An 18213-nucleotide genomic window follows, 5' to 3' on the forward strand; every position below is an offset into this window, starting at 1 on the left:
GTGGCTGCGTGAGAAGAGGGGTCTGCCTGGCAGCTGCCTCCTTCCGTCCCTGGCCGGGCAGCCTGGTGGGGCTGGAGGACAGGGCCTGCAGGGCTTGGGCAGGTGGGCACCACAGGGGACGGGTGGCCACATGCCCAGAGCAGCGAGGGCTCCCAGCCAGCTCCGCCTCCCAGCCCTCGGACCCTGCAGAGGGCAGGTGGGACCCAGGGGGAGGCGAGGCTCCCGCCAGCGCAAGATCCGCCAACAGTCAGGGACCAGGCTGTGGTTCCAAATGCCACCTTTACTGCTGGAGCAACAGTGGTGCCGATGGGGGGGGGTGGGGGGGGGCAGGGGGGGGCAGGGCTGGGGAGCAGCCGCAGGGAGCATCAGCTTGGTCGGGACCACCTCTCACTGAGCACCAGGAAGCTTGGCCAGACCAGATCCCCGGACCTTGCCCCTTGACTCTACCCTAGGGCGGGCAGAGGACAGCCTGCAGGTCTTTGGGCAAAGAGCCGATGGCTGTCTCGATGTACAGCTGTGCCCGCTGAAGCGTCGCCTCCTTCACCGGGAGCTGGTGGCCTTGCGCCTGCGCCTGCAGGGACAGCAGTGGTCAGGGGCAGGTGACCTCCACGTCCGGCCGGCGGAGGCTGGACAGGCTCAGGAGGCAGCTCACCAGCTTCTCCCGAAGTTTCAGGACCAGGTCCACGACCTCCACCTCAGACTTGTCCTTCATCCAGGTCTCAATGTTCTGCTGGGGACAGGAGGGAGCCATCTGTCACCAGGACCCTGCCCCTGCCCTGGGGCTGCACACCCGGGCACTTCCTGCCCCAGCTCCAGCCGCCCCCCTTACCGCCTCACAGATAGCCTCAAGGTGCAAGGCCTCCAGCTTATGGGCCATCTCTTTGTGCCGCTGCCGGTACCAGCCATCAAAGTGGGGGGACTTGAAAAACCGCCTGTGGGTGGCAAGATGCCGCCGCTGTGGGGCTGGCTGTGCAAGGGCAGCCTGCACCAATCACTGCAGGAGCCTGCGGACCCCGCCTGCCATCCACCCACCTGTAGAGGCCCAGCCAGTCGCCCTTGAGGATGCAGGTGAGCTGGGGCCCTGCATGCTCCAAGCTCCGCAGGAAGTCCTCCTGGCGGAAGGGGCGGATCTGGGGAGGAGTCTGAGAAGGGCCTGGTGAGCCGGGGAGCTGAGGGACACAGCCTCACAGGCCCCGCACCTCGGCCGGCCAGGACCCTTCCCTGCCATACTCCTCAGCCACGTGAGGACCCCCAGCCCCCACCCCTCCCGGGACAGACCCTAGCACGGCCCTTCCCAGAGCGGAGGGCCTACAGCCACTTGTGTGTGGCCGTTTGTCCGTCCTCTGAGGGATGTGTGGCATGTGTGGGGACATACCCATGACCTCCTCCCTTCCCTCCCTCCCAGGCCCTCCCCAGATGCCACCTGGACCCACACCTTCCAAGGCATGATGCTCTTCTTCAGGGGCATGAGGCTGGCCATGTAGTGCTCCTGGGGAGGACAGGAGTGAGCCCGGGGCCACGGCCTCCGCCCCTCCCGCTCCTGCCCGGGGGCCTCACCAGGGGGATGACGAAGCTGTGCGTCAGCTCCAGGAGGTGCCGCCTCAGCAGTGCTGTCTGTGTGTCCCACGGCCTCTTCTTCTGCAGGCCCTAAGCGGGGGGAGGCGTGGGCTCTGCTCCAATGCAGCCCTCCACACTTCCCCAGCCCCGAGCCGCCCCCAGCCTGTACCTTGAGCAGTCGCTTGAGCAGCGCCTTGTCCCGGTGGAGGTGGGCGGAGTACGCGGTGTACAGGCCTGGCAGGAGGGCAGAACTGGCCCTGTCCCCAAGGGCCCCCCAGCCCCACCCCCTCGGGAGGGCAGAGCTGCCCCCCCCAGCCCCACCCCCTCGGGAGGGCAGAGCTGGCTCCCCCAGCCCCACCCCCTCGGAGGGCAGAGCTGGCCTCCACCGGAAGGGCCCCCCTCAGACAGGCTCCGTTCCCTTTGACTGCGCCTGCATATCTACACTGGTCTCCAACCCAGTGAAGCAGAGCAGTCTCCCTGAGAGCTCAGAGCCCACCGCCTGGGTTCTGGAGGAGAGGCAGGCTCCAGCCAAGGGCACACACCTGGCTTGGTGTCAAGGGTCTTCAGCCTAGAGGGCTTTTTCAGCTTGACCTGCTTAGGAAGATCCCCTAGGAAACAAACACAGCCAGTGGCTGGGCCTCAGGGCCTCGGGGCCTCAGCTCTGCCGCCCACAGCCTCAGGGCCCTGGAGGCTCCTTTCTGGGTGGGCCTCTGAGCCCCTCACCGAACCTCCCCAGGTCCCCTGGGCAGAGGACAGGCCAGCCTCACCTGACATCTTGGGCTCCCCAACACGGAGGATGTGGGGCCAGTGCTGGAGTGTTTTGATAAAGAAAGGGTTTGTGACTCCCAGGACCACGTTTGGTCTAGAGGCAGGAGAGAAGAGAGAGAGAGAAGAGGCAGAGGCAGGCCCAGGGAGGTGGAGCACAGGGAGCCAGGGGACAGGGCACGGACGGGGCACTCACGGGGCCTGCGTGCGCGTGGTGAACTCCTTGAACTCGCTGTCGTGGATGGTGAAGTAGGGGCGGTAGTCACAGCAGAACCTGAGCGGCTGCAGGCAGCTGGGGGCGGGGGGGGGGGGCCCGCAGGGACAGTAAGCACGGCAGGGCCGGCCCTGTGCCCGCGCGCCCCTCCCTGTGCCACCCGGCCTACCTGATCAAGGCCAGCACCATGTCGGAGGCCACGGCGGGCGAGGGTGCCAGCACCAGCAGGGGCTCCCCCAGGAGCATGAGCTCCCACAGAGTCTGCACGTGGGTCAGCACCGGCTGGAAGCACCTATGCGAGGCGGGGGCGTCAGGGGATGGAGCGGGGGTGCAGCCTGCAGCCCTGAGCACCCCCCAACACCCGGCACTGCCCTGGAGGGAAGGCAGTGAGGACGGCGGAGATGGAGCGGTGTCTAGGGCCCCCCACACTCTGCCGGCAGGCCTGCCGAGCCCTGCACCCCACTCTCAGCACAAGCCCGCAGCCGGGCTCCTCTCGTGCAGGGCAGCTCCGTCTCTAAAGCCTGGCTCCCTCGCAGACCTGCCTGGAGAGGAGCAGCCTCAGGCAGCTGCCCCCGCCCTGCACCTGACTTCTGGAACCTTCCTGCCCACTGTGCCCACTTCCTTTAGGTGGAGGCACAGGGACCCTGGACTCCTCTTGTGTGTAATTCTCCCTCATAGAACTGGCCAAGGGTTCCTTCCTGATAGGAAGGGCCTGATACCTCAGGGCCCCTTCTCCCTGTATTCAGGCAGCGGGCAGCAGCCTGCAGGGCTCACCTGAACAGGTCCAGTTCGTGAACACTGGCAAGGACCACTGGGGCGGGCAGCAGACTCTGAGCGGAAGGGCGGGCGGGGTGAGGCTGGGGGCGAGACCGGCATCCCAAAAGCCCCGAGCAGCACCCCTCACCCCAGGAGGGCCCTGGGGGCCGTGGTCCCTGCCCTGCACACCTCCCCACCCCCACCCCCACAGGGCCCCTAACAAGGGGGGTTGGGGAGGCCTGAGCAGGTGTGGGGCCCTGGGCCCCCACCTCATGGCTGCACTGCCTCGGAGGACTGTGTTCCGGCTTGTCCACCCTAGATGGGATGCGAACCTGGGACACAAAGGGAACAGGTGCCAGATGGGAGTGGGTGTCTCCACGAACCCGCGGCCTCCCCAGCGCAGCCAGCCAGCCCTCACCTGGAGGACGACTCCCATCACAGGCAGGTTCAGGGTCTGCCCGGGCGTGGGCGCTGGCCACTGGTCAATCTCGCTGCACACTGGAGACACAGGTGGCCAGCGTCAGGAGCCCGCCCCAAGCAGCAGGTGCCTGCTGCAGCCACTGGGGGCTGAGGCTGGGATGACGAAGGCACTCTGGCAGGGCCTGCCAGCCACTCACCCGCTTCCAGGCACGGTGCCAGCCTGTCGAAGTACTCAGGGGCCACGAGGCCCAGCAGAGCCTGGAAGAGCCGCACGAAGGGCAGGCGGGACACCAGCACCAGAGCCTGCAGGGGCGCAGGCCAGTGAGGGGGGTCCCAGCCGCTCAGGGGTCTGCGGGGACCCTGAGGCCTGGCACATCCCACAGACCCCACAGGGCACCTGTCCCCAGGAATGGCCCAACTCGGACCCCAGGCTCTTTAGAAGGATGAAACCCAAAGCCTGCCTCTGACGGGACAGGGAAACCTCAGGTGGAAGCAGAGTGGGGCTAGACCCCGGGCCTTCAAAGGGAAATGCACTTGGTCAGGATTTCTGGGGAGATCTTCCCAGGAGGCAAGCAGCTTTTGCTTACGGTGCCTGAGTTCAAGATGGAAGTTGTCCTAATTTTGAAAGCATAACGAGGGCCCCTCCCCAGTCGGCAGCAAGGAGCAAGCAGCAGGGCCCAGTCCCCAGAAGGCCACCAACAGTGCTGGGTACAGGGGCACCCATCCCCCACCCCTCACCTGCTGCCCAGGTGGGGAGGCCTGCGTGGCCCAGGGCAGCGAGCTCTCCTGCGGCAAGGTCAGGACCCCCAGCCCCTCGGTCCATCTGTCCTGATGGCCACCAGCCCTGCCTGACAGAACCCCGCCCCCACGCAGCCAGGTGGCTCACCTTCTGGAAGTAGCCCCTCTTCACGGAGCTGTCCTTCACCTGCCTGAAGTACACGTAGCCAAAGTAGTGTGCCGGCTCCCTCTGGAAGGAGCAGTCAGCCAGGCTGAGCCCACTGCCCACGCTCCCTCCCGCCCACCCTACCCCTGCCAGGGCGGCGGCCAGCGGGTCCTGGGCCCAGAGGCGGGCGACATCTCTTCAGGGAGCCTCTCTGCAGACGCTGCGGGCAGGAAGGCTTCCGCTGGCCTCCGCTCCCTGGGCTAGGCCTTGCCGCACACACAACGCACCGAAAAGCTCCAGGGACCCCGCAGAGTCCCGGAAGAGCGAGCCCGCCCCCAGCAGAGGCCAGGACGATGACACAGCTCTGGCGGAGCCTGGCGGTGCCGGACCTGCCGGTGCGGAGGGCTGGCTGGCGCGGGTCTGGCCAGCGCCCGTGCTGCCGCACAGAGCCCCGCCCTGGCCTCTGGGGAGAGGCGGCCACACTCACTTGCAAGGACACGGGAGCCCCGCTGTTGTAGCGCCAGTCCTCCGCGTGCCAGGGGCTCCGGTGCCCTCCACACTGCCGGATGCGGAAGCTGAACTGAGTGTCTCCGAGGCAGCCTGGGAAGGGAGGCAGCCCCCCCCAGGCCGCGTCAGGGCTGGAAGCGAGACGGCAGCCCAGCCGGCCCGGAGCCCCGTGTCCTACACGTGTGAAACCCCTGGGAGTTTCGCCATAAACACGGCGCACAGAAGCAGCAGGGAAGGCCCACAGCATCCACGCTGTCGACCGGCACGGGTGGGACACTGGGACACCCTGGTGTGGGGCCCAGGCAGCTTGTCTGGGACAGAAAAACAGGCCTGCCTGGACGAGAGCAAAGGCCAGGGTCCAGGTCCTGGTGGCCACTGTGCTGGAGCGAAGGGGACCAGCCCCTGCCCACCCCTCTGCCCAGAGACCCTTCTTTCCACGAAGACCAGGGGAACGTGAGCACCACCGAGGCAGCGGGGAGCGGGACCGGCACCGGCAGGCAGCGGTTCTGCCCCACGGGGGCCCTAGTCATCTCCCACTTCTTCCTGCTACCCCCAGCCCAGAGCCAACATCCCACCTGGGGCTGCCTACCCGAGTGGGAGTCGGGAAAAGATAGGTAGCAGATGCTGTTCTTCTGAAACACAGGAAACCCGGTGAGGGCCGGCTCAGCTCAGAGCCATGTCTGCTCCCAAGGGGGCCGGGACCCACCTCCTTGTCCGTGAGCCGGAAGTCACTGGGGTACACCAGCTGCGGGGACACAAGCACCCGGTAACATGAGCAGCCGGGCAAGCAGGTGCGACGCTGGTCTGCAGGAGAGCCTCCCTGGCCCCTGCTCCTCTTCCCCGGGCTCCCTCCAGGCACTTCTCGGCACAAGACCACGCTGTCCCTCCCTTGTCTTGGCTACCACACCTGGGCAAGCCCCCCAACTCCCTGCTCACACCCCTCACCCAGACTGTGGTTGGCCTCCCTGCCTCCACCCTCTCCAAGGTCTGACCCCTCTTTCCTCTGGAGTGTGACCACAGGGCCCTGCTTGCTGGCCCCTGCCCCCCCCTACTCTCCACCTCCTGAACCCCTCTACCCAGCCTGAGTCCTGGGCGGCACCCCAGACTTGCTCCTCCAGACGGGGCCTGGTCAGCCTCATCTCCTGGTCTTGATTCAGATGTCATCCGAGACAGTGGCATCCCTGCCTGTCACAGTACTGAGGGCTTTCACCCCAGCCTCTGCCGTTCTGGGGTCCAGGAGCTTCCGGCCTGTGCCCCACCTGGAGCCAGAGCCCCAGGAGAACACCCTGGGTCCCGCGGGCTGAGGCCTGGCTCTCAGGCTCAGCAGCTCCATGCACAGGCCCGTAGCCAGAATGGGCTTCGTTGTAGGGCACCAACCTGGCAGGGAGCCCCATAGCCCTCGCCTGCAGTGGGCCTCAAGGGTGCTTCTGGGGAGCTGCTGCACGGCGGGCTGAGCTGCTGCCCTGGCCTGTGCTCTCGGGGAGCAGCAGGGCAGCGAGTCTACAGCGGGCCGGGAGCCAAGGGCCTGCGTGCTGGGGCCCCTCGCTCTGTCCCCCAAACTCTAACGCTGAGGAGTTGGGTTTTAGCTGAAGTGAGACTTCTCCTGGGGTGTTCCCTGAACCCCCAGAGTAAGGTGCCATGGTCTGGGGTCTGCACTGTTGGAAAGATGTAGTTTCCTGTCCTCTTATGCTCAGGCCTGCTGCTGTGCTCCTGTTCCGTCTCCTCAGCTGCATACCCAGGGGCCTGAGGACAGGGACCACGTCCCAGATACCCCGGCCTGCTGGCCTGGCAGGGACTATATCCTCAGCAGACACCGTGTTTATGACGTTGTGCGAAAACACGTCCTTGAGGGATAACAGAGCAGGCAGGTGGTGTGGAAACTGCGAGGGCGTGTCAGCTGAGGAGGAAGGAAGGGCGTTTTGTCTACGGGACTGGGCCCGCAGAGGAACCTCGAGACACCTCCAAGAGGGGCAGGGGCCCTGTGACCACTCAGGCCACGCCCTCATGTGTGCAAAGAGGCCAAGGAAAGGCAGGTGCCCGGCAGCCGGGGCAGCGGGCCCTCCGCGCCGAAGCCAGGCGTCCGAATCAGGAGTCCTGCAGCACGGAGGCGGGCCACCTCGGCCTCCGCTCCCGCGGCCACGGAGCCCACTGGGAAACTGGGCAGGAGCCCACGTTAACGGCCTGGGCAGTCTCTCCCGGGAGTAGAGACCAGAGGGAAGGCCGAACAGAGCCACGCCCGGATGGGGGAAGAAACGGAGCGACCCTCAGGGAAGGGCAGAGAGGGGGAGTCGCTGCCTGTGGCCCCACCCCCGCAGGCCCACGACGAGGGCCTTGTCCTCTGCCTGGACCAACTGGCACGGCTGCTGCTCCCGGGGCACCCTCTTCCCCGAGGAAGACACGTGTGCTGAAGTGTCTCTAAGTGTGGCCCAGGGGCCCCAGGACACCCTCGCGCTTGTGCACCGAAGCTTCCAGAGGCTGCAACACGGACTGTCATGGGTGCGCAGCAGAAACGATGTGGGAAGCCAGCTGCCTTCTCTCTGATCAGGTGTTAAAAAGGTTTGTTGAAGCGTCAATGATGCCACTCTTTTCACTAAATTTTGTTTTGGAAAATATGGCTGTTTTCATGAAAATATTTATATCAGCACGTACAGTATTTACTGGTGTGTGTGTGTGTGTGTGTGTTTCAACAATAACTTAATAAGTATTTTAAAATTTTCTCAGTTTTAATTTCTGGTGTAACCACTGACTGGGGCGCCTGGGTGGCTTAGTCGGTTGAGCGTCCGACTTTCACTTGGGTCATGATCTCGCGGTTTGTGGGTTCGAGCCCCGCGTCGGGCTCTGTGCTGACTGCCAGCTCAAGCCTGGAGCCTGTTTCAGTCTGCGACTCCCTCTCTCTCTGACCCTCCCCTGCTCACACTGTCTCTGTCTCTCTCCTAGAAATAAATAAAAATATTAAAAAAACAAATAACCACTGACAAGTGTGTCTTTTGGGGTCCTCGATGACTTTTCAGACTAGAAAGGGTCCCGAGACTGTGCAGGAGCTCTGTCCAGGGAGGACGTGAACACCACAGTGGAGAGGGGCCCTGGGCCTCCAGCTGAAGTCGGGCTTCCCGGGCAGAGCCAGGCCCCCGGCTGACCTGCATGTTCTCCCCCCCCCCACCCCCCCCGGCCCTGCCTGTCTTCCTCTAGAGTCGGACTCCCCCTCCCCACAGGCTTCAGTGCACTGATCTGCCTGGAACCCCCTCCCCATACCCTGTGTCCGCAGGGGTCCCGTGCACGTACTGCCTATGTCTCTAGCACAGAAAGGGAACTCCTGGGAGGCAGGGCCTTGTCTTCTCACTTAACTCCGCATCCCCACGAACAGCCTGGGGCTGCAGGGCCTGGCTGGCAGCAGCCGCTCAGTGCTCGGGTTACTGGATGAATGAACGGGCACCTCCTTGCCTTTGTTGTTGCTGGTTTATTTGAGGGAGGGTTTACCTGAAACAGCCCCTTCTCCCCCGCCTGGCTGCCTCCTCCTCACCCTCCAAGATTCCGCCATGCCCTACGCCTTCCTCTGAGCTGCACTTGTCCATGTGGTGTCTGCGGGCCCGGGGCTCCTGGAAGACGCCCTCTGCCTATTCCGTCCGTATCCCAGCACCAAGCACAGGGCCGGGGTGCCTGCGGTGCTCAGGCAGCTAAGATGTCCTCAAAAGCCGGAAGGTTCAGCTGAAATGACCCCTGATCAAGAGGCAGACCTGAGGAGGACTGTGTGGCTGCACTGATAGTCACGGTCCGATTCCTGCAGACACTTGATGATTTCGAGGGGCTCTGGGTCCCCAACATGCCCTCCCAGAGCTGTGTGGCCTCACCAAAGGCTCGGAAGCCCAAGCACAGAGAGCCTTTGATGGTACTTCCTTAGAATTAGTTTTCAGAATGGTTAAGCTCTAGAAAAACGTACGTAAGAATGCCTTCTCTTGTGATTTTATGGGGAACAATTTGGGCAACAGCATGAGTGTGGGCTCTGTAACATTGGGCAGATCACCTCACCTCTCTGTGCTCAGGCCGCTCAGTCAGATGGGGCTATTGCAGCAACGCCTGCTTGGTGGGGATGAGGTCTCCACAGAGACCTGGGCACAGTGCTGGGGTCCAGAAAGTCCACAGCAAGGGCAGGCCTTTCTGTTTCTCGCAGCCTCTAGGAATTCAGCAAAGCCTGAGAAATCGTGCCTTCGCCAGCTTCCCCGAGGATGGCTGCGGAGCCTCATCTTGGCAACTACCTGTCAGGCTCTCTGACAACCTGGTGACGGCCCTGCACTGCTCAGCTCCCTGGTCTGTGTCACGGCTGGAGAAACGACCATTGTGACAGGCCGGCAGAAGTCCCCCCCCCCCAGGCGACCACATTTTCATCTATAGGTGGAGGAAGAGAAGCTGTCCAAGGTGGGGGGAGGGGACATGACTTCTTGCAGGCAGTGGGGACGCCCCAGGCCCAGTGAGTTGGGGGAGGCTGGCGAACAAGGAGGTGTGGAAGGTTTTCAAGCAGGAGAAGCCACAAAGGCTGGACTTTGAGGGACAGTTAGGAGGGGTGACAGTGGGGGGGCGACTGGGTGGCTCAGTCGGTTAAGCGTCAGACTTCGACTCAGGTCATGACCTCACGGTTCATGGGTTCACGTCGGGCTCTGTGCTGACAGCTTGGAGCCTGGAGCCTGTTTCAGATTCTGTGTCTCCCTCTCTCTCTGCCCCTCCCCTGCTCACACTGCCTCTCTCTCTCTCAGAAATAAATAAGCCATTAAAAAAAAAAAAAAAAGGAGAGAGTGACAGCAACAGAGGCAACTGATCTCAAATTCCTTTTGACCTCTGGCATTCTGGCTGCAACAACTGAGGAGGGAAGGTGTCAGTGCTGGTGGCAGAATGGGGAAGACGGGACAGATTTTTGTGGAAAAGACCCTTGGTTTCGCCAAGTGCAGGGCCCCTCTCTCCTGCACCGCACTGGGAGGTCGTGGCAATTTGCCTTTTTTTTTTTTTTTGCTTTTGCCTGGTGGGGAGGGCACCTTCCAGGAGGGGCAGGACAGGGCTTCGGAGGAGGAAGGGGCCACCTGGAGGGTGGGCCCGACGGTACCTCTCGCGGGGACAGCGCTCAGGCCGCCTGGGGGCGATGGCCTGGCCGCAGTCGGCCAACGGCGCCAGAGGGGGGCCCGCCCCGCCGCCCGGCCCCCCGCGCCGCTCACCTCCAGCGCCTGGCCCAGCTCCAGGTCGAAGGTGACCACGCACACGCACTCCAGCCAGGCCGAGAAGCGCGCCCAGGGCGCCGCCGCAGCCTGCGAGCCGGGGGACGCCGCGCCCAGGCGGCCGTGAGCCCGGCGAGGCTCCGCGCCCGACAGCGAGTCCATGGCGGCCGGGACCCGGCCCGCCGAGCGTTGCCGGGGGAACGGCTCGGAGGCGTTGCCGGGGGAACGGCCCGAAGGTGGCGGCCAGGGCGCCGGAAGGGACCGCGCCGCGGAGCAGTCGAGCGGCCGCCGCGGACCAGAGGGGCCCTGCCGCGGCCTCCGCGCCCCTGGCGGCCGGAGGAGCGTCGTGCGGCTGAAGAGGCGCCGAGCCACCAGCAAGAAGGGCCCGCGCGGGCCAGAGCGGCCCAAACCGAGAGGAGGAACTTCCGGGGAGGGCGGTGGAGCCGGGAGAGACCCGGGGCCGTCAGCCCAGGCTGGGGCCGGGGCCGGGGCCGCTGGGAGCGCCGCCTGGACGCGGCGGGAGCCGGAGGGAGGTGTGGGTTAGGGGTGACGGGGGCCTGCGCGGCCGCCGTTCACGACCAAACAGCGTAGTTGCGGACTTGCCACCACGCGTCGGACACGAATTGCAGCCTCGTTGGAACATTCTCTAACGATTCCGGGTCTCTCTCTTCTCCCTGGGGTCGCCCCGAGGTGTGGGGTCCTGCAGAGGCGTCACGTCCTGGCTTTACGTCCGGACACTGGGGCGTCGCTGTTCTCTGCGTGCAGGCTGCGTCCCCGCGCGGCTCCATCGCCTCCCGGGTCCGGCCCTCCCAGATAGTTTAGTGACCCCCGTGGGCTGCCTTGCACGCTCACCCAGGCCTGTAACGAATCTAATTCGAGCCACCTGCGCCGGTTCATGTGCTGCCCGGGCGGGAAGCGAGGTTGAGCCGGCAAGCCGTCTCGCCCTCGGGGCCTCCCTTGTCCCTCTAGCGCCCCCTGCTGGCAGAGCCTTGCCTGAAAAAATGTGGTCCCCAGAAATGAGGCCGCAGAGTCCCCACCAGGATCCTGCTGCCCAAGGGCGAGTTCGGAGCAAAGACAACTGATAAGACAGACCTTGTATATCCGAGTTGTAGGAAAACCCCGCTCCAACGTAAGGCTAAGCTCGCCTGCGCTGGAGTAACAACCTCCAAGTCCCCAGTGGCTTTTTCAAGCATGCCTGGACTGGTGGGAGAGTCGGGGGGCTCCTTCACTAACCCCCCAGAATACATGCCTCTGAGGTCAGCGGCAGCAGAAACGAGACTGATGAGGCCCACTGGTTGTTAACCGCCTTGGTCAACAAGTGACGTGTGCATCACTTTATTGACAGTCGCAGGACCAAAGTTAGTCGCATGGACACAACATAACTGCAGGGGAAATGAAGGCCAGGGATATTGATGAGCCACAAAATTATCCTTTACAATGATCATGCGTCCTTGAGTTTAAGATGCTACTATTTTATAAATCACTAAGATAAACTGCTACCGTTTACACAGTGATGTGCAATCAAATGTTCTCAAACATTCTATTATGAAATATTCAAAAATACATAAAAGATAGATGAAATTTACAATGACCATCCCTTTACCTACTACCCAGAATCTACATCAATAGTTAATATTTTCTTATATCTGTTTTATCCTATATCTACATTTGTCCTTTTCTGTCCCCATCTATCAATCCATCTTATTTTTACATTTAAAAGACAGCTGTATACGCCAATACTCTCACCCCTAAATACTTCAGTATCTGTATTATTAACTAGTACTTTTTAGTTTAGTGTTTTTTCTTTTTTGGGGGGTAAAATTTATATATAATGAAATGCATGAATCTTAGATGGACAAAACCAGTAACCTAAAGAATTAGTAAGATACGGAAGGCACATTACCATCACCTCAGTTCCCACATGCCTCTTTCCAGTCACTCTGAACAGCCACACTCCACTATTCTGATTCATGAATGACTCTGTTCTAGAACTTTGTAAAAATGGAGTCGTATGAAGTTTTGTGAGTCCAGCTTCCTTCACTCACTATGTTTTTGAGATTCATCAGTTTTGTGGTATATTTCATGACCTCACCCCTTCTTACTGCTGTGTGTGCTTCCACTTTGTGAATGGGCCACAGTTTTATTCATTACTGCTGATGGACGGCCAGCCTCTTTCCAGTGTTTGGTTGTGATAAATGAACTGCCGTGAAGATCCCTGTACAAGATTCTTTGTGGAAGTACATTTTCATTTCTCCTGGCTGAATGCCTAGGAACTGAATTGCTGAGTCATAGCAATAATCAAAGATATTTACCTTTTTGTTTTTAATTTTTAGAGAGAAAAAGAGTGAGGGAGAAAGGGGCAGAGGGAGCAAGAGAGAATCTCAATCAGGCTTCATGCTCAGTGCAACCCCAGATGTGAGGCTTGATCCCAGAATGCTGGGATCGTGAACTGAGCCAAAATCAAGTCAGAAGCTCAACCAACTGTCCCACCCAGTGCATTTTTAAAAATGTTTATTTTCGAGAGAGAGAGAATGCAGGCAGGCGAGGGGCAGAGAGAAAGGGACAGAGGCTCCAAAGCAGGCTCTGCCCTGGAAGCAGTGAGCCCGACGCGGGGCTCGAACCCACCAGCTGCAAGATCATGACCTGAGCTGAAGTCAGGTGCTCAACAACTGAGCCACTCAGGTGCCCTCAAAGATGTGTGTTTTAAAAATCAATGAAATATAGTACTTCAAAAGGTTCCTTTGTGCTGTTCACAGCCTATCCCACTCACACTTGAGGTGCAGAGGTCCAGGCACCTACTGATCTGCATTTTTTTCTCTGCAGTTTCACCTTTTCTCAAAATTTCTAAATAAATGCAACGTACTACGTAGCAGGCTGAATAATTACCCTTAAAGATGTTCAGGAGCCCCTGGCTCAGTCCATTAAGCATCTGACTTCAGCCCAGGTCATGATCTCTCAGTTTGTGAGTTCGAGCCCCGTGTTGGGCTCTGTGCTGACAGCTCAGAGTCTGGAGCCTGCTTTGGATTCTGTGTCTCTCTCTCTGCCCCTCCCCTGCTTGCACGTGTGTGTGTGTGTGTGTGTGTGTCTGTCTGTCTGTCTGTCTCAGAAATAAATGAACATTAAAAAATTTTAAAAAAAGGGGCGCCTGTGTGGCTTAGTCGGTTAAGCGTCCGACTTTCCCTTAGGTCATGATCTCGCGGTTCGTGGGTTCGAGCCCCGCGTCGGGCTCTGTGCTGACTGCCAGCTCAGAGCCTGGAGCCTGTTTCAGTCTGTGACTCCCTCTCTCTCTGACCCTCCCCTGCTCACGCTGTCTCTCTCTCTCCTAGAAATAAATAAAAATATTTTTTAAAAAAATAAAAAAATTAAAAAAAAAAAAGATGTTCACATTCTAACCCTTGGAACCTGTGCATATTTTACCTTACATTAGGTAGAAGCAACTCTCCAAGTGTGTTAAATTAAAGATCTTGAGGGGCGCCTGGGGGGCTCGATCAGTTAAGCATCCAACTTTGGCTCAGGTCATGATCTTGCAGTTTATGGTTTGAGGCCCGTGTTGGGCTTTGTGCTAACAGCTCAGAACCTGGAGCCTGCTTCGAATTCTGTGTCTTCCTCTCTCTCTACCCCTCTCCCACTCGCACTCTGTCTATCTCTCTCTCTCAAAAATAAACATTAAAAAAATAAAATAAGAAGAAGCAGAAGGTAGCGGCACCTGGGTGGCTCAGTTAAGCATCTGACTTCAGCTCAGGTTATGATCTCATGGGTCATGAGTTCGAGCCACTCATTGGGCTCTGCACTGACAGCTGGGGGCCTGCTTTGGATTCTCTGTCTCCCTCTCACGTGCTCTATCTTTCTTTCAAAAGTAAATCAATAAACACACACACACACACACACACACACACACACACACAGGATAGAGGAAGAGACTATGAGCCAAGGAATGTAGGCAGCTTCTAGAAGCTGAAATAGGCAAGGGAACAGATTCTCCCCTAGTGCCTCCAGAAGGAACAGAGTAGTCCTGACACCTGGTTTCAGCCTCATAAGACTCATTTTATGTTTCTGACTGTCAGAACTGTCGGGGAGTAAATACATGTGGTTTTAAGCCACTAAGTCTGTAGCAATTTGTTACAGCAGCAATAACAAATGAATACATACAATACATGGTCTTTTCTGTCTGGTTTCTTGCACTTAACATTTTTGACATTTATCCCTGCTGTTTCCTGCATCAGTGGTTTGGTCCTTATTGAGAACAGTATCCCATTGTCCGGATATGTGACATCTTTCAGTCCACTCAGCAATTGATGGACATTTGGATTATTTCCCATTTTTTGCCCATTATAAGTAATGCTGCTATGTGCATTTGTGTAAAAATCTTTGTGTGGATACACCTCCTAGGTAAATGCCTAGAAGGGAAAATCTTGGGCTGTATGGTTATGTTTAACTTTGTAAGAAACTGTCAAACTGCTTTCCCAAGTGACTATACAACACTCAACCGACTGAGCCACCCAGGCATACCTGAATCTTATGCCCATTTTTGAATTGGGTTGTCTTCTTATCACAGGGTTGTAAGAATTTTTTTTTTAAATTTTTAATGTTTTTTTTTTTTCTAGGAGAGAGAGACAGAGAGACAGCGTGAGCAGGGGAGGGTCAGAGAGAGAGGGAGACACAGAATCTGAAACAGGCTCTGAGCTGGCTGTCAGCACTGAGCCCGATGCGGGGCTCGAACCCACGAACCGCGAGATCATGACCTAAGCGAAAGTCGGACGCTTAACCGACTAAGCCACCCAGGCGCCCCAGGAGTTTTTAAAAATGTATATTCTGAAGGGTGCCTGCTGGCTCAGTCAGAAGAGCATGTGACTCTTGACCTCAGGGTTGTGAGTTCAAGTCCCACGTTGGGTGTAGAGATTGCTAAAAATATAAATAAGTAAACTTTAAAAAATATATATGTTCTGGTATCAAATTTTTATGAGATATATGGCTTGAAATTATTGAAGCTTGTTTTTTATTTTTCTTAGTACATCATTTGAAGAGGAAAGATTTTTAATTTTGATAAAGTCTAACTCATCAGTTCTTTTCTTTTCCATGTCATGTTTTTGGTGTGACAGCTAAGAAATCTTTTCTTTAACATTTTTTAAATATTTATTTTTCAGAGACAGATAGAGACAGCATGAGCAGGGGCGGGTCAGAGAGAGAGGGAGACACAGAATCTAAAAACAAGTTCCAGGCTCTGAGCTGTCAGCACAGAGCCTGACACGGGGCTCGAACCCATGAACCGTGAGATCATGACCTGAGCTGAAGTGGGACACTCAATAAACTGAGCCACCCAGGAGCCCCTCTTTTTTTTTAGGGAGGTGGTTATTATAACCAATGTTTCCATGGTCATTTGTTAAAAAGATATTGTTTCCCTGTTGAATTGACTTAACGAACTATTAATTCATCATATTTGTGAGAGTTTATTTTTTGACTCTCTATTCTGTTCCATTAATCTTTATGCCTATCCTTATGCCAATTCTATACTTTCTTGATTATTTTAGCTTTACAGTTAAATATAGTGGTGTAAGTTGTTCAACTTTGTTCTTTTTCAAAATTGTTTTGGTTATCTTGATGCTTCGTATTTCTATATAAATTTTAGTATTAGCTTGTCAATTTCTACAAAAAAAGAAAAAGAAACAAAAAAACATAAAAACCCACCTGCTGAAATTTTCCCAGGAATTGCACTGAATCTATTGATCAGTTTGGGGAGAACTGGCCTGTTAATAATGTCAGTCTTCTAACCAGGACATGTCACTCCATTTATTTAGGCCCTTCTATAACTTGTCTTAGCAATTTGTTTTTTTTTTTTAAGGTTATTTATTTACTTTGAAATAGAGTGGGGGGGCAGAGAGAGAAAGAGAGAGAGAGAGAGAGAGAGAGAGAATCCCAAGGAGGCTTCAGACAGTCAGCATGGAGCCCAAAGTAAGGCTTGAACCTATGAACCGTTAGATCATGACCTGAGCTGAAATCGAGAGCCAGATACTTAACTGATGGAGCCACCCAGGTGCCGCCTTAGCAATGTTTTTATTGTTTGGGAATTGCAAAGCCACGCCCAGGTTTGACAGTTTGCTAAGAGGGCTCATAGGATTTAGCACACAGTCTTTCTATGTTAGTACATTGTACCATTATTGTAGTAAAGGATACAAAATAAAATCAGCAAAGGGAAAAGCCCTCTGAGGAAAAGTCTGGGGGAGACCAGCCTTCAGCTTCAGGGGTCCTTTCTCAGTGGAGTCACACAGGAGGCGTTTAATGGTCTCAATGAGTGGGGACAAGCATGTGAAGTGTTGCCAACCAGGGAGGTTCATTAGACACTTTGGTCCTCCTATCTGGAGTTTATATTTCTTCTCTACGGCTGCTGTAACAATATGATACAAACTAACTGGCTTGAAACAACAGAAATTTATTGTCTTACAGGTTGGGAGGCGAAGTCAGAGATCAAGGTGTCAGCACCTTCGGTTTCTTCCGGAGGCTATGAGAAACAATGTGTTCTAAGCCTGTCTTCTAACTTCCGATTGCTGCCTGCAATTGTGATTGGCTTGTAGATGTATCATCCTATTCTCTGTCTTTATGTGACTTTCTCCTCTGTGTCTTCTCTCTTTTCCTGAGAAGAACACTTGTCATTTGATTTAGGATCCTCCCCCCCCCCATCTTGAAGCAAAGATGATCTATCTCAAGATTCTTAAAAAAAAAAAAAAAAAGATTCTTAACTTCATTACATCTGTAAAGACCCTATTTTCACAGGTCACATTGACAGGTTTGGGGTGGAAATATCTTTAGGGAGAGAGGCACCATTCAAGCCACTACAGGGCGGGTCAGTGTCCGGTGCCTGCCCAAATTCCAGACACCCAGAAGGAAAATGGGTGTTAGCATAAATCATATTGTCTTGACAGTGAAGCATAATGAGCCCCTCTGACCGCTTGGAGTGAAGGGAGCCCTCCTGAAATCCAGGTTCCCAGATGCCAGCAAAGGGTTAAGTTAGTAAGCAGGATTTTTCTAAGGGTAAGAAGTTAGCCTGCTGCATCAGCTCTTTTCTGTACACACTTGTTTTGTTAGATTTGTTCCTAAGTATTTTATTCATTTGGATACAATTGTGACTGGAATGTTTTCTTTTCTTCAAGTAATTTAACATGCAGTATTATATTAGTCTCAGGTGTACGACATAATGATTGAACAATTCTATACATTACTCAGTGCTCATCATGGTAAGTTCATTCTTACTCCCCATCACCTATTTCACCCGTTCCCCAACCACTTCTCCTGTGAACGGAGTTTTTTCTTTAAAAAATTTCAGATTGCTTGTTGCTAGTATATAGAAATAAAACTGCTATTTATACATTGATATTATATCTTCTGACCTTGTTAAACTAGTTTATTATTTCTCGTAGGGTTTTTTTTTTGGTAGATTCCTCATGATTTTAATTTTTAAAAGGTTTTTTTTTTTTATCTATTCTGAAAGAGTGAGAGAGAGAAGAAGAGAGTGTGAAAGTGGGGAAGGGCAGAGAGAGAGAGGGAGAGAGAATCCTAAGCAGGCTCTGAGTTGTCAGCACTGATCCCAAGGTGGGACTTGATCCCAAATACTGTGAGATCATGACCTGAGCTGAAATCAAGAGTTGGGTGCTTAACTGACTGAGCCTCCCAGGCGCTCCTCCCTATGTTTTTTTAAAAAGTTTATTTATTCATTTTGAGACAGAGTATGAGAGAGCACGTGTGCATGCACAAGTGGGGAAGGGCAGAGAGAAAGGAAGAGAGAAAGAATCTCAGGGGGGCTCCATGCTGACAGAGCAGAGCCTGATGCAGGGCTCAAACCCACAAACCATGAGATCACAATCTGAGCCAAAGTTGGACACTTAACTGACTGAGCCACCCAGCTGCTCCCTCTTTAT

At 56.1% G+C, this 18213-nt stretch overlaps 1 protein-coding gene across 7 annotated transcripts; it reads right to left on the bottom strand.

The window, feature by feature from the left end:
• Window positions 1-302: 302 nt before the first annotated feature.
• On the bottom strand, window positions 303-10544 carry DENND6B (DENN domain containing 6B). Of its 7 annotated transcripts, none has more exons than XM_039236876.1 (21): window positions 10304-10544; window positions 7455-7639; window positions 5809-5847; window positions 5692-5734; window positions 5083-5195; window positions 4599-4641; window positions 3910-4015; window positions 3711-3790; window positions 3562-3624; window positions 3311-3366; window positions 2706-2828; window positions 2519-2614; window positions 2325-2419; window positions 2100-2165; window positions 1727-1791; window positions 1558-1647; window positions 1436-1489; window positions 1033-1112; window positions 830-932; window positions 653-730; window positions 303-571 (listed from the first exon to the last, which is right to left on the bottom strand). In XM_039236876.1, exons 1-21 carry the CDS (start codon window positions 10463-10465, stop codon window positions 449-451), a joined length of 1863 nt encoding a protein of 620 aa, XP_039092807.1. In that variant the 5' UTR covers window positions 10466-10544; the 3' UTR covers window positions 303-448. The 7 variants fall into 7 exon arrangements, with proteins under 7 accessions (XP_039092807.1, XP_039092793.1, XP_039092800.1 ...); XM_039236862.1 differs by having other exon boundaries at window positions 304-571; window positions 1033-1142; XM_039236869.1 differs by having other exon boundaries at window positions 304-571; window positions 653-727; window positions 1033-1142; window positions 10304-10543.
• Between the last annotated feature and the right edge of the window lie 7669 nt (window positions 10545-18213).

The sequence above is a fragment of the Hyaena hyaena genome, unplaced genomic scaffold, assembly GCF_003009895.1.
Source record: "Hyaena hyaena isolate Hyena2069 unplaced genomic scaffold, ASM300989v1 scaffold_4, whole genome shotgun sequence".
Taxonomy (NCBI): Eukaryota; Metazoa; Chordata; class Mammalia; order Carnivora; family Hyaenidae; genus Hyaena; species Hyaena hyaena.